The 14450-nt window shown below is 45.0% G+C and overlaps 2 protein-coding genes and 1 long non-coding RNA gene across 3 annotated transcripts; 1 reads left to right on the plus strand and 2 right to left on the minus strand.

Annotated features, from left to right (window-relative positions):
* The first annotated feature begins 1921 nt into the window (after nucleotides 1-1921).
* On the plus strand, nucleotides 1922-4654 carry LOC146191238 (uncharacterized). The gene is made up of 4 exons (XM_084600295.1): nucleotides 1922-2115; nucleotides 2208-2387; nucleotides 2660-2804; nucleotides 3575-4654. Exons 1-4 carry the CDS (start codon nucleotides 1922-1924, stop codon nucleotides 4652-4654), a joined length of 1599 nt encoding a protein of 532 aa, XP_084456421.1.
* Nucleotides 4655-4660: 6 nt separating this feature from the next.
* On the minus strand, nucleotides 4661-5688 carry LOC146191239 (uncharacterized). The gene is made up of 3 exons (XR_014706619.1): nucleotides 5624-5688; nucleotides 5366-5430; nucleotides 4661-5298 (listed from the first exon to the last, which is right to left on the minus strand). It is a non-coding gene; the product is annotated as an uncharacterized LOC146191239 (long non-coding RNA).
* Nucleotides 5689-5702: 14 nt separating this feature from the next.
* LOC146191240 (uncharacterized) lies at nucleotides 5703-6794 on the minus strand. The gene is made up of 3 exons (XM_084600296.1): nucleotides 6546-6794; nucleotides 6270-6474; nucleotides 5703-5752 (listed from the first exon to the last, which is right to left on the minus strand). The coding sequence occupies exons 1-3, from the start codon at nucleotides 6768-6770 to the stop codon at nucleotides 5703-5705; spliced, it is 480 nt and encodes a 159-aa protein (XP_084456422.1). The 5' UTR covers nucleotides 6771-6794.
* Nucleotides 6795-14450: the final 7656 nt, after the last annotated feature.

Raw genomic sequence — 14450 nt, forward strand, 5'->3', positions numbered from 1 at the left:
TCGACAAAGATGAAAAATATCTATGAAATTCCTTACTTATCTGCATAGGTTGGTCAAAATACTCAATACTCATGAAGCGGCTAGAGCCTGCGGCACGACATTTATAATAGGTGAACTATTCTGGGTTTAAGAGAAAGGTCAATATCCCAACCAAGTTCTTTTACAGAAGAAAAAAAAACACGCCATTTCGGAACCGGCTCGGTTCCTTCTTCATCGTACTTTTGATGGCTTTTGGTTGTCCATGATGTTTTTAACAAAAAAAAAAGCCCTTTTATGGACGACCTAAAAGCCAATGTGCCTCGCCCTTAGCCACACACTGAAGGAATCAAATCACTTCTGAAACATAGTGTTTGTTTTATTCTACAAAAGAACTTGGTTGGCGATATCCGCCTTTCCTCTAAACAGCTTGTTTAGAGGAAGTATTCAGAGACTTGGAATGGGAGCAGTTAGGGATAAGGGTAGATGGAGAATACCTCAGTAATCTGCGATTTGCTGATGACATTGCCTTGCTAAGCAACTCGGGAGATGAACTGCAAATAATGATTGATGACCTAGACAGGAAAAGTAGAAAGGTAGGCTTGAAAATCAATATGCAGAAGACTAAGGTAATGTTCAACAGCCTCGGGAAGGAACAGGAGTTTACATTAGGTAGCGAAATACTGGAAGTAGTAGGCGAATATATCTACTTAGGACAGGTAGTAACCGCAGATCCGGACCATGAAAAGGAAATAACAAGAAGAATAAGATTGGGATGGAGCGCATTTGGCAAGCACTCGCAGATTATGACTAGCAGCTTACCGGTATCGCTCAAGAGGAAAGTATACAACAGTTGCATCTTGCCTGTACACACCTATGGGGCTGAAACGTGGAGGCTAACCAAGAGAGTTCTACTTAAGTTGAGGACAACCCAGAGAGCTATGGAACAAAAAATGGTAGGGGTAACATTAAGAGATAGCGTGCAGAGTGGGTCAGAGAAATAACTCAAGTTAAGGACATTCTAGTGGAAATTAAGAAGAAGAAATGGACATGGGCAGGACATGTAGTGCGAAGAGAGGATAACCGATGGTCGCTGAGGGTAACAAACTGGATTCCAAGGGAAGGAAAGCGTAGCAGGGGGCGGCAGAAAGTTAGGTGGGCGGATGAGATTAAGAAGTTCGCAGGGGTCAAGTGGATGCAGCTAGCACAGAACCGGGTTAAGTGGAGAAATATGGGAGAGGCCTTCTCCCTGCAGTGGGTATAATCAGGCTGATGATGATGATGATGATCCGCCTTTTTCTTAAATTAAATTTCCTAACCAGACAGACTTCTGTCGAATATCTTTTTTTAGTTCTTTTACTATTCTGGGTTTCATCATCATCATCATCATCAGCCTGATTATACCCACTGCAGGGTATAGTGAACTAGAATATTCTAGTACACTATACTGCAGGGCGAAGGCCTCTCCCATATTTCTCCACTTAACCCGGTTCTGTGCAAGCTGCATCCACCTGACCCCTGCGAGCTTCTTAATCTCATCCGCCCACCTAACTTTCTGCCGCCCCCTGCTACGCTTTCCTTCCCTTGGAATCCAGTTTGTTACCCTAAGCGACCATCGGTTATCCTCTCTTCGCACTACATGTCCTGCCTGGGTTTACCTCAAGAAAATCTACCTAATCACAAGATATTGACTCGCGCGTATCTGAAAAAAATATTAAAAGAATGTTTTCGGCGATGCGTAAGAAGCCAAACTACAGCACCTAACTTAAATACTAAAATGGTTTTAGTTCTCATGAAGCGAGTTAGATCATTTCCTTGAAGCAAACAGCGACCGAGTCCTATAGGCTCCGTGCGCTGCAGCTTTGAGCCGGACAAGTGGCGCCACCTGTAATACGCGGCGTAACCTTCGCGTCGTCTCGGAGCGGCCCGTCTCACTGCAGTCAGCATGGCGTCTCGCTCGGACAGCGACAAGCCGCCGACGAAAAAAGGCGGCACCGTTTATTGCTGCGTGTACGGTTGTCACAATAGCTACAGAAACGTTGCAGGCAAGGTCCCGAAAATCAAGTTCTATGGATTTCCATGGAAGCCCTACGAGAAGGAGCGACGGGAGCGGTGGATCAGAGCAGTACGACGTGCAAGGTAAACAAGTGGCCATTTCGTCTTCTAGAGTCGATTTTGGCTGTCTCCAAGGTTACAATTGGAATAGTACAGCATTTATTTCTATTTATTAGTGCGGACGGCGGACTGTGGCAACCAGTGAAGGGCCAAACACGCATATGTAGCGCCCACTTCGTGTTCAACGAGAGAAGTTCTGCGGCACACCACCCTGCCTACATTCCAACAATATTCCCTGCTTGCTATGGGAGAGACGATGGCGTTGGGCGCGAAACGAAGCTCCAGAGATACCAGCGGTAAGTTTTAATCCAGCCGATGATGCGTAGGCTTTAATATACAGTGCTTTGTAAGAATGCAGAATTATGTGTGCTGACACGGCAGCAACAGGGAGGGGGACAAAATGCACGGGACGAGCTTTGGGTCGTCCTCGAGGTCCTGTCGGTGTTATGCCGTGCATTTCCTAGTCTTTGCGCTCAATCGTCCTCGCGATCTGGACGAGCCCATACGAAGTGTCGCAGTTTTATGTTTTGCTGAACAGCCATCTGCATTCTTTAACATTTTTTCTTAGGTTTCAACGACGCGGATCAGCGGGTGCGGCACAGGTGTCAACGGATTCAGACTCCGTAACCGGCACTTCGTGTCGCAGTCTGGCCCACGGTCCCGATGAGGAACAATTGGAAGGGTCAGAAGAAAGCGTTACGTTTGTATCCGTGGTAAGGACCTCATTTATTGAATCCCCTCAGATGTATGGTTTATAAAATTTAACGTCCCAAAGCGACTCAGGCTATGAGGGACGCCGTAGTGGAGGGCTCCTGTAATTTCGACCATGTGTGGTTCTTCGACGTGCACTGACATCGTACAGTACACGGGCGCCTTAATTGCGTTTCGCGTCCATCCAAACGCGGCCGCGGCGGCTGCGACTGAACCCGCGTCCTCGGAATCAGTATCTCAAATGTTAACCCATGCTATATGTAGGCTGTTATTTTTATGCGCGGCGGCATGATTATACAGTATGCATTTACGGATTCTAAACTGTTGGCCAAACGCCACCCAATGGGACAATAAAATCGTTCACCAACTGGTTTAGTTTTCATTATTGCTTTTTCCTTATCACTGCATGTCTGCTGAAGCAATTTGAATATGTTCTTTGGTTTTTGTTTGCTGTTTTAAAACAAATTTTTGTGCTGGTATATTTAGTGGTTTGAATCTGAAGGAGAGTTTAACTTTGTAAAAGAAAGAAAATATAGAGAGCCAGCACCAGGGCACCCTAGCTAGTGCAGCTGTGCACAACCATGGCAGTCTTCTTAGTATTGTTACCTTCGCTTTCGTGTGTATCTTTATGTGCTCAGTGTTATGCAAGTGTGTCCCCAACAGCGCTCATACTCTGTTCTAACCAATGCTGTTAATTTCTTGCTATAGCTTGACAATGGAGTTATTAGTATTGATTAATAAAGATTGATTGTGCACGTGTTATATTTTTCAGGCGACTCAAACAAACACGGTTCTACCTGAAGGCCAGTGCAACATGTTCCTCTCAGTGACATCACATGGCTCAGCCTCAACGCAAGTGTCACACACAAGCACAACAGATATAGCTGTGCAGGCAGTGCCAGCCGCAACATCCACAAGCACTGGAATAGAGGAGAGAAGCTGTGTATTCCTTGGATATGACTCGCTGAGGGAGAGAGCAGATGCGTTTAAAGAACTGTGTGGTGTTAGCACCAATGTATTTGCCTTACTGATGTTTGTTCTTTCACCCATAGTAGCAAGGCGAATCGATGTTCCAGTTCCACAGAAACTTGTAATTTTTCTTATGAAACTGAAACTTGGCATCTCCTTTGCTAGCCTTGGTGTTCTTTTTTGGCTTCACCGGACGGCAGTAAGCCGTATATTTTATTTTGTCTTGAGCAACTTGTTAGCTGCAATGAAGGAATGGATCCCAGAACCGTCACTTGCCACCGTGCAAGCAACAATGCCAGCATGTTTCAAGATCCACTATCCTCGCTGCCGTTACGTCATAGATTGCACAGAAATAAGAACTGAAGAGCCACCTACTGTTGAGCAAAGGCGGGCACTGTTTTCACACTATAAGGGTGGCTACACTTTGAAGTTTTTACTAGGAATTTTGCCAAATGGTGTAGTGACATTTGTCTCCGAGGCCTATGGTGGTCGTGCATCGGACACTCACATCACACTTGAGTCAGGGTTCCTTGACAGGATTGAGCCGGGCGACATAGTGCTAGCGGACAAGGGCTTTCCAGGCATTAGAGCACCCGCTGCAGGTCAGAAAGGCATTGTTGTATTGCCCCCTTTTTCAAAAGGAAATGTACAATTTACATATGAGGAACTTCAGGAAACATACAATGTAGCCCAGGTGCGCATACATGTCGAAAGGGTAATCCAGCGTGTGAAAACGTTCAATATCCTCAATACAAGGGTACCTACTGAACTGATTCCCCACATGAGCAATATTATGCGGATGTGTTGTATTCTGGCCAACCTACAGCCACCAATCTTTAGCGGCCAAAATACTGACAATGCAGATCGAGTGACGAGATCTTAAGCCAGTCATAGTGTGGATGGAAAATGAGCCCAACCATGTGTTCAGCTGAACATTTCCAGAACCTCTCAGTGAGCCCAGGAAACAATGTTGTCCAATGTCATGAAGTGTACATAGACGAATTCACTGCAATAAATCTTACTTTCATTATCAACCCTGTTTTTAATTGTGCCCATGCTGCAAGAACCCAACACTTCACAGACAAACAACATAAAATTATGTGGACTTGATATTACGCCTGAACATTTGGTCGTGACAAGTTTGTCAGCTGTTTTAAATAATACTTGAAATAGTATGCTTGAAGCTTAGGTATGTACTCGGAGAGAAATTTTTCATCCTTCTTGACAGTTATGCTAACACTTTGCTTTTCTGAGTACACAAAAAAAAAGCGCTTCATCAATATTTAAAACATACAATATAATCATCACCTGTGTGAAATATGGGTGACTTTTTTTTAGAGTCAACTTTCCATTGACATAGTGGATGTATTTAACATAGCTAACTTCTTGCTCTGCATCAATAAGCTTTGAGTTCCTGAGAGAAAAGGGGCATTTGATTTCAACAACACGAGTTGTATTGCTGGCTACAAAGATGCCATCCGGGCTGCAGCACAACCAGGGTTGTTCCGGGTGTATAACCAGTCCGACCTGCAGAAAGAAACAAATGGAAGGAATTAGGAAACATGTCAATCTTCTTGAACACATATGGAATTACCTCATGAACTGGAACTCGCAGGAGCGTAGAGAGCTCCTTTCTTGCCACGTCTTCTGTATTCTTACCTGCAAAATGAGAAAAATTGACTAGTACTTTTCGGTAAGATTCATAAAATTTAGATTTTACTTTAAGGGCACCTTTAAAGTGTGCACTAGATAACGCAATATATACAATTAGCCTTTTTTACGAACAAAGTCACAACGAGACTGCCTATTTATACTTGCATGTTCTACTTGTACGGAGTGTGCTGCTGCTTACCGTAGGTGGTGGCAGCAGTTGCAAAGGCCCTCGGCGTAACCAATGCATGTGCAAGAGCCTCGAACTCTGCCTTTCTTTATTATGTGAGCAATGGAGCTTGTAATCCGAAGAATCCTCTCCTGATGCCACCTGATCAAGAACATGCCATTAGTGCCAGGAAGAAAGTTCAGCAACGCATGAAAGCAAATAACAAACCTTTTTAATTTTCCTTGGCCCCTAGTTGTCAGTTCGATTTCGATAATTTCATTTATGCTTTTTTGCACGAACTTCTCATAAAACATTTTCTCGCTGTCCGCCAGCGCAGACAACATGTCACACCTTGTAATTCTGAGAGGCAATGTACTGGTGATTTCCATCATGCCATACGTGGCGCGCCCGTTTTCCATAATTGCTCTCATGAGCTCAGAAGCTGCGATACCGGCTACCTCTTCAACTGCCCCGGACGACACGGCCCCACATTCTTCGACTGCATCGCCCTCAATGCACTGCAGCACATCTGTGAAGGCGCACCTAACGTCCGGAAATTGGACATGAACGTCAGACGCGGACAGTGCCTTAAGCACTGGTACAGGCATGGGGCGACCTGGGTGGACGATTCCAATATGTTATTCGATGGATCTCCTCATACAGCATTTATTTTTCTTACCTGGGAAAAGATCCTTAATCTGTTTTTTGGTATCCAGGGTTGGCCGCGAAGAAGGCTTGAGCCACGCGCACGGTAGGTCTGTACAAGATGTATGCATGGAGTTGTTCACGAACACGGCGAGCGCCGCTGCGTGCTTGCACCATCCTCGGCATCCCGCCTTGCACGTGCAGCTGGCATCAACAATATGTCTTGGCTGCGCAGACAACTGCAAGTGCACAGCACACGTTTTCACGCTCATGCAACGAATAAATAAAATGTCTCGTGAACTGTGCTTACCGTCAACCGCACGTCGTAATCAACGCACTTCATTTGCGCAATGCATCTTCCGACGACGTCGGACGGCCCTCCCGCACATGAAACTTCTTCTCTCACGCCGTAAACATGGTTCCCGGCGTAGAGGTTGTTGCCGCGCTTGACGCTGCATCTTTTAAAATATTCTTCAATGTTTTCAATTGGCCGGAATCCGCAAAACAACACTCGCGGTTGGCTCCCTGCAGCCATGTCGAAACGGCCGCCACAGCAGCCGGCCAGTAGCGCGGGCAGACAGCAACGACGGGAAAGTGCCCTGCGCAGCCTGGAGGTGGCGCTAGTTGTTCCAAATCAGTGGCGCCCCCATACCAGCGCACGAGGCATAACTGTTTTCAATCACCGTTCACTCACTGCATTTCTTCAAGATTCCAAAGTCTCACTGGGTGATTTCCCATCGTTTATTGCAAGAATGTTTGTCAATGTATGCCGGCCGGTGCATAACTTCTCATAACCTCTGAACACTTCTGACAGAATAGTACCTGTTCCTATAAGTCATTGGCTGTCACGGTTTGCCACATAGACCATCGCAACATCCCAACATCCACAATAGAGGGCCTCGTATGTCAGCCCTCACTCTCCTATTGACCCCGCCGTGGCGGTGCAATGGTTAGGGCGCTCGACTACTGGACCGAAGGATGCGGTACTGAATCCTGGCCACGGCAATCAATTTTCGGTGGAGGCAAAAAGCCAGGCGCCCGTGTGCTCTAGTGCACCTTAAAGAACCAGAGGTGGTTGAAATCTCCTTAGCCCTCCACTACGGCGTCTCTCATAGCCTGAGTCACTTTGGGACGTTGACCCCACGAACCAAACGAATCGCTCCCATTTCGATTACTGCGACTTCTTTTCATCCGTCTCCTGATGGCCTATATAGGCAAGAGCAAGAGCCGCACTCAAAAACCTGGCGTTTGAGCCCGAAGCTCGAGCCCACGCGCTGATCAAACAGGCACCTTTCGCATCTCGATCTCGCCTCAGACTGCGCAACTGATAAAGCGAATAAACAAAGCGTTATCATTCGCACTACGCTAAGTCGCACTGCGAAGTGCGATAACACAGCACGCATACAAGAAGCAAAACGATCGGCTGCTCTCGTCCAGCCGCAAGAATACAGCTTAATTACCGCCTCTCTTTTTTATGCAGTTACGGCGAAATCGAGTTCGGAAGAACATTTCTATAAATAGCCGAGAAAGTTTACACGCAGTAGAATGCCTTCGGTTTCACGATAATTCAGCCATCCTTCCGAGCCTCCAGCCACGCTAGCCTCAGTCGCCTTACTAAGCGAGTGGCCAATAGGCGGCACACTCCCCCCCCCCCCCCCCCCCCCCCCAGCACCAGGTTTCCTATAAAATAAAACAATAGATGAAAATTTGAAACATAATGTCTGTTTCTATGTAATTGTTTAATTCCTCTTCCTCTAACTGGCGATCAATCTCGCTTGGCGCGTCGCGCTGCACAGGAACTTTCACAAATAATTACGAAAGGTCAACGGCCTAGAATGCATACAGGCACGTGTCCCAGCTTAACGTAAGAGCAGCTCCCTTCGCCATCAATCTCTTCAGCCACGTGCGAAGCTAAGGAAGTGCGGTTCTTTAACTGTTGCCCAGGTAATTAACCCGTCGCTCAAGGAGATTACGAGTCGATGAGCGATCCTCGGTTTCAAAGAACACCGCCTGCACCGCCTACGGGCGACGCACAAGAAGACGCTTCTTTTAATTGCACACAGCTTTTAAGAGAGCACTGCCTCTACGCTGCACGGCTCTTTGATGTAGTAGCCAAGAGTGGTGAGTGGTCTCGAGAAATGTTAGATTTACTCAAGCAGGGGCAGTCTGAATGTGTTAGCTCATGTTAGTTACTTGTGATGATAAATGTCACTTTACCTCCTACCACATTGGACAATGGGGTGGTGCTTAACGGCCTCAGCAATATATTATACGCAGCCCAACACGTCGAAAGAAGGACCGACAATCGCAACCATGGCTTTGTTTGTAACGGACAGTACTCGGCTTGCGGAGGTCGTGGCATTTCTATGGCCACCTTCACCAACTCTGTCAGAGATTAAAAAACATTATCATGTCTCAGTGGCTGTGTGCGGTCATTTTATTTGCACTTTCTAATCAATTACTTGTCGGATATAAAGGGAGCACACGTCTAATAAATTATTGATAAACACTGTAAATGAAAAAAAAAATTACGAACAATTTTCCTGCACTTATCCTGCCTTCATTGACTTCTGGCTTTCTTATTTTTACGAGGCATATTTAAAGGTAAATTCTTCTGAAAAAAAAAATTCAGGGTACATTTCAATTCCGCTTTTAGAGAATGACGCGAGAGCGTTAACGACTCCCGTCTGTCGGCTCCTCCTGTGGATATTCATTCGCGTACATGCCTTGACTGCTCACTTAATTACTAATATTATAATTAAGGCATCTATTACCTCACACACTCAATAGTATACAATCATAAACCACATTTTTATATGAAGTACCACCCGACATAGGTACAAAGCTTCGCTTTAACAAATTTTACGAACATGCCTACGCTGCCTAGGGGCGGTGTGATCCAAGAGTTCTGTAAGGCTCGACTTCAGTCTCATACTCCAATCTCAAAGGCAATGCCCGATTTGGCAGCGCGGAACGTCACGTAACCCGACGAACAATCAGAACATGGCATTTTACCAGCCAGCAACCAGCTGCATGCCCATAACGTTTTTTATACTCAAAGCTCCTACAAAGCCGATGCTGAATTTTCTGTACAATGAGCTTTTTCACACTATTTCTTTAAAACCGGTACCGACGTGCTCTCCATCGACGCTGGATAGGAAAAAATAATGGAAACGGCTCCGGTATATGTTAGTTGTTAGACGTGCGTGCATGCTTGTGTGTGTGCTTGTGCGCGCGCGTGTGTGTGTGTGTGTGTGTGTGTGTGTGTGTGTGTGTGTGTGTGTGTGTGTGTGTGTGTGTGTGTGTGTGTGTGTGTGTGTGTGTGTGTGTGTGTGTGTGTGTGTGTGTGTGTGTGTGTGTGTGTGTGTGTGTGTGTGTGTGTGTGTGTGTGTGTGTGTGTGTGTGTGTGTGTGTGTGTGTGTGTGTGTGTGTGTGTGTGTGTGTGTGTGTGTGTGTGTGTGTGTGTGTGTGTGTGTGTGTGTGTGTGTGTGTGTGTGTGTGTGTGTGTGTGTGTGTGTGTGTGTGTGTGTGTGTGTGTGTGTGTGTGTGTGTGTGTGCGTGCGTGCGTGCGTGCGTGCGTGCGTGCGTGCCGGCTAGCCATTCACATAAGTGGGTAGTTACGACAGTATGCTTGTGCGTATGTAGATAATAACACAGGCAAAACCCAAATGATTAGGGATTACGTGAGTAGCAATGCGCTTGTATGGGAACAAGAATTGGCAATGGCAGACGCAAACGGAAGCCATTAGCACTAATTTGAGGTGGAGCTTTGCCCTCAAAATTTTGATTTTACACAAAGCAATGAAATGTTCTGCATTATAATGCTGTTCACCCTGGCAGACTAAATATACGGAAGGGCAAACCGGAGTTGGCTTGCAGTGGGAGACCACCGCATTTATTTTAGCGACATTGGCCACATTTACTGAAAACAGTGTTTGCTAACTTGAAGAGATCGAAATGTCAAAAAATTCTGAGGTCACTGTCACAAACCAATATCGCAAGAAACCTACGGTTCGTCAAAACAGTGTTTATAACAAGAAACCTAGAGAATGGGTATCTTTTAACGTATTCTAAAGATGTAAAAAGTTGGAGCTAGGCTACACCCAGTACGCACTGTTCGCCTGTAAGTGCGGGCAGAGATGTAAACACCGAGAGAGGTGGCACGCCCTTTACTTGCCCGAAACAGGCGTTGTAAGCGGCATTTTGAAGTGTGCCGACAGACGGTGGGTAAGTCATGATACGTATTTTGATTTTCTGGGTTCAATTCAGTCGTTCAGTCGTGTCCGACTCTTCGTGACCCTATGGACCAAGTCACGCCACGCTTTCCGGTCTCTCACTATCTTCCTAACATCATATAACTTCATCTGCAGTGCCTCGAGGGTGCAATCTAACCATCGCGTTCGCTGCCTACCCCTTCTCCGGCGACCCTCAACCTTTCCCAATATCAAATCTTTCTCCAGCGACTCCTCTCTTCTCATCTGATGACCAAAGTAGCTGAGCTTTAACTTTAGAATTTGACCCTCCAATGAGCAGTCAGGGTTTATGGTCGACAATATCGACTGATTTGATCTTCTGGCAGTCCAAGGAACTCTCAAGAGTCTTCGCCAGCACCACAATTCAAACGCGTCAATTCTTCGGCGGTCAGTCTTTTTCACAGTCCAACTCTCGCATCCATACATCACAACTGGAAAGACCATAGCACTAGTTATACGGATCATGGTTGGCAGACTAATGTCTCTGCTCTTTACTAGGCGGTCAAGGCTAACCATTGCTCTCTTCCCAGAAGCAGGCGTCTCCTAATTCATGGCTGCAGTCTCCTTCCGAGGTAATCTTGGAGCCCAAGAAGAGAAAATCTGTCACAGCTTCCACTTCTTGTCCATTGATGCTCCAGGACTTGATAGGGCAAGACGCCATGATCTTTGTCTTTTTAATGTTCAGTTTAAGCCCAAACTTCTCACTCGATCTCTTCCTGTACGTGCATCAGAAGTCTCTTGAGTTCCACTTCATTTTCTGCCATTAAAGTGGTATCATTCGCATATCTAAGGTTGTTGATACGATTTCCAGCAATCTTCACTCCAGCTGAAGACTCGTCCAGACCGGCCTTCCTCATGATGCACTCTGCATATAGGTTAAATAGGCAGGGCGACAGTATGCAGCCTTGCCTCACTCCTTTCTCGATCGGGTTGCCTTGATAGAAATAGCTCTGGTGGGTTGCATTGCCCAGCTTGCTTTGTTTGAAACAAGCAAGCGGCACGCGTTGGATGCCCTTGCGTTGCTTTATTCCAGCATTTTATTTCTTGCTGCTCACGCGCTTTCCCCCCTCTTGATGCTCGCTGACTGCTGTCATGCACGGACAAAACTCGGGTGATGTCAAAGCTCGGGACAAGCTTCATGGTGCGTTGTTCGCATTTACATTTTTTTGTCTACTTCTAGTGCAACAACCAGCAGCCACTAAGATGAGATTAGAGGATGAGGGCAAACACTCTAGCTCACAGTCGAAGAGGTCTTGGAAGTCAGCGCTAGGCAGCGTTTTCTGAAGCGCGAGGCACGTGTCTCATAATAGCCGTCTCCCTAGGTGTGCCACTAAGCATTATCCACCGAGTTCTGTGTTCGCTCGAGTCTTATCCGTGTTTGCGCGAAATCAGTCAGTGAGAGCGTAGGTAGCGCGGAAAATAGCACATAATAAGACCGACCCATCGTGTCGACGAGACAGCCACACGAGCGTAGCTTCTTCGTTTCAAACATAGCATACAGAGTAATGCAGCGCAACAGAGCCACTTATTGTTATTAGCACAACACTGAAAACCACAGCATTGTGACTTACTATGTATTCACACTCGCTGCACGCTACTTATCTCGCCTGTTCCGAGATCGTCTAGGATGTTTCGTTTATTACGTGTCTGTCTAAACTCCAAGGCGAGCTGTGAACGTGTGGCAAATTCTCGGTGCACCTTTTTTTTCTTTAGACCACGTTAAGGGATAAAGTATAGAATTAGGAAAACTTTTTAGGTAACGAGGTGTTTTTAGCTTCGAATGCAAGAAACCATTGTTGAAGAGCGGAGCGTGAGGTACTTTTTTGCTTTATACGCACACTCTTACTGAAACCGCACATAGACGTTCAGTAACCATAATCATTTATGAACATTTTTGCATATAGTACATACCTCTAAAAAGTTGTCACAATGACGACGATTTGCTCGGGGCTTATATCGAACAAAACTCCTGTCACTTTCCACAGTAATAAAACGCCCTATAAATACTGCTTTCTGGTCCATGAAGCAAATCCCGAGCGTGTGCCTAGCGTCTTAAGGAGCAGAAAAATGCAGTTTTTCTTAATTAAATGCGCCGCAAGCTCCTTTGAGGGCAACCGTGCAAATTGCGGAGAACTTGCATTATCAGATCGCGGCCAATTTTATAATAGTACGAGATAAGACAACCAGATTTCATGGTAACATCGGTAGATTCTTCATAAGTATACGTTTAGCGCGATCCTAACATACATGGTTAATCAACTACCACCAGCAACGTTACGTCCCAGCTGCAGCCTAACATCCTTAACAGCAACATGTAGAACTTCAAGCCCACTTCAGCCAAATAGGACGTGGCGCATGAAAATGTGTTTTAGCAATTATCTGTGAAAATGGCGTAATGAGGAGAAGGTGCCCTCCCTTCCTGTACTTCATTACATTCTGTCATTTAATTATCCTTTCATGCCCACAGCGGCACACTTTGCGCCAGATTTTCCATTGCCTTAATCTTATTCTATGTGTAAATCGTTTCAGTGTTAATGCCATCCAAAGCGTTCATTCGCTTAAGAAGGAAAAACGCTATGAAAGCTTGTAGATACGTATTTTTCTGTTTTCATTCTGCGGGGTAAATAGAAGAAAAATTCTGACGTAAGCTCATCTTTTCTGCATTGCGTTCACGACTCGTAAATTGCACTTAAAAAAGTTCCCTGAAAGAATCTTTTTGAAAACGGTCGGCCTAAATTTAATACACTCTCCATCCTCTTGTCCTTTTTTCCTTGCTCTTACAGCCAGCATGACGTCTTGTTATGCTTCGGAGAGTAATGAGGCGATTACGTGGTTACGAAAAGCTTGTTGCTTTTAAATTTGTAGTGGACTGTATGCCCTGAGCACGCGACAATGATTTTCAGCTCCTTCTTCCGTGCAATCTAATAAGGAATACGCAACAGAAGTTATTCAGAAAATGCGTTTGTAGTTTTACTTTGAAGAATTATCATATAAATGTTAATTAACTTTAGGTGCCACCAGTATTGTCCTTTATCCAATTCATGCATATAGGTTTATAAAACACGTCTCAATATTTGTACAAGATGTGGAAGTCAGCACTACTTGGAAAGGTGAAAATATTATATTGAAATGTGCTTATCGATGATATAAGATAACCCAATTGGAAAGCGGCGTCTCCATCACATAATTTCATACTACCTACTTAGAGAAACAAGATGTTTTGCACACTTGGTTGCATACAGGTTATACAATTTATTTTTGAGAGGGAGTTGGGATGAATAAAAGGATTGCACTATATTTGATATCCGGAAATGAAGTGTGTTAATGTTTGCATAGCTGAAGTCTACTGCGGAATAAAAAATATATGATATATAAGTCCAAGATAACGTCATTTTAATGCCATCATGTTTTTGTTCATAATGATCCAGATTGTCAGAAAAACGAGAACACTGAGGTAACCTTTGTGAGATGCTATATAGTCAAACACAATAACAATTTGTAACCGTTTCAGGATAAACATCTTATTAGGTTGTAATTCTCTTTAAATGATTTTTGAGTTACCTAATTTAAAGTATCATTTTTGTTTTGCCGATCCCTCTTGCACTCGCCGCTACAAGTCCATGCATTTCGTTCAAACAGAAAATAAAGACGCTCAAATACACCACTTCGCTGGCTTTCGAGATTGTTCGGATATTCTAGACGTCAGGTTTCTATTATACTTCAATAATGTAAAGAACAAAATTGTAACGACTGTGCGTGTTCTGTGTGCCAGGAGAACAAATGAAAAAAATAACGATGAAGGGAAGGAAGCAAAGAACATGATGCCAACACAGTTTTGTGTTTGGCAAGCTGACTAAAGCATGTTGACGGTTTGTCGCATATTTGTGTATTATTCGCGCCTCCTCTGCCTGCTCTTTACTTTCGTCGTCTGTATGAAAGCTGAAAAAGGCTTCGCAGAATAT

Source organism: Amblyomma maculatum, chromosome 4 (assembly GCF_055883805.1).
Source record: "Amblyomma maculatum isolate TAMU_Amacu chromosome 4, ASM5588380v1, whole genome shotgun sequence".
Lineage (NCBI taxonomy): Eukaryota > Metazoa > Arthropoda > Arachnida > Ixodida > Ixodidae > Amblyomma > Amblyomma maculatum.

Coding starts and splice junctions, on each gene's coding strand:
- LOC146191238 (XM_084600295.1), top strand. CDS start 1,922: ATGGCGTCTCGCTCGGACAGCGACAAGCCGCCGACGAAAAAAGGCGGC. Junction 2,388..2,659: donor AAGCTCCAGAGATACCAGCG/GTAAGTTTTAAT, acceptor ATTTTTTCTTAG/GTTTCAACGACGCGGATCAG. Junction 2,805..3,574: donor GCGTTACGTTTGTATCCGTG/GTAAGGACCTCA, acceptor TATATTTTTCAG/GCGACTCAAACAAACACGGT.
- LOC146191240 (XM_084600296.1), bottom strand. CDS start 6,770: ATGGCTGCAGGGAGCCAACCGCGAGTGTTGTTTTGCGGATTCCGGCCA. Junction 6,475..6,545: donor ATTACGACGTGCGGTTGACG/GTAAGCACAGTT, acceptor GTGCACTTGCAG/TTGTCTGCGCAGCCAAGACA. Junction 5,753..6,269: donor GATTAAGGATCTTTTCCCAG/GTAAGAAAAATA, acceptor GTTCTTGATCAG/GTGGCATCAGGAGAGGATTC.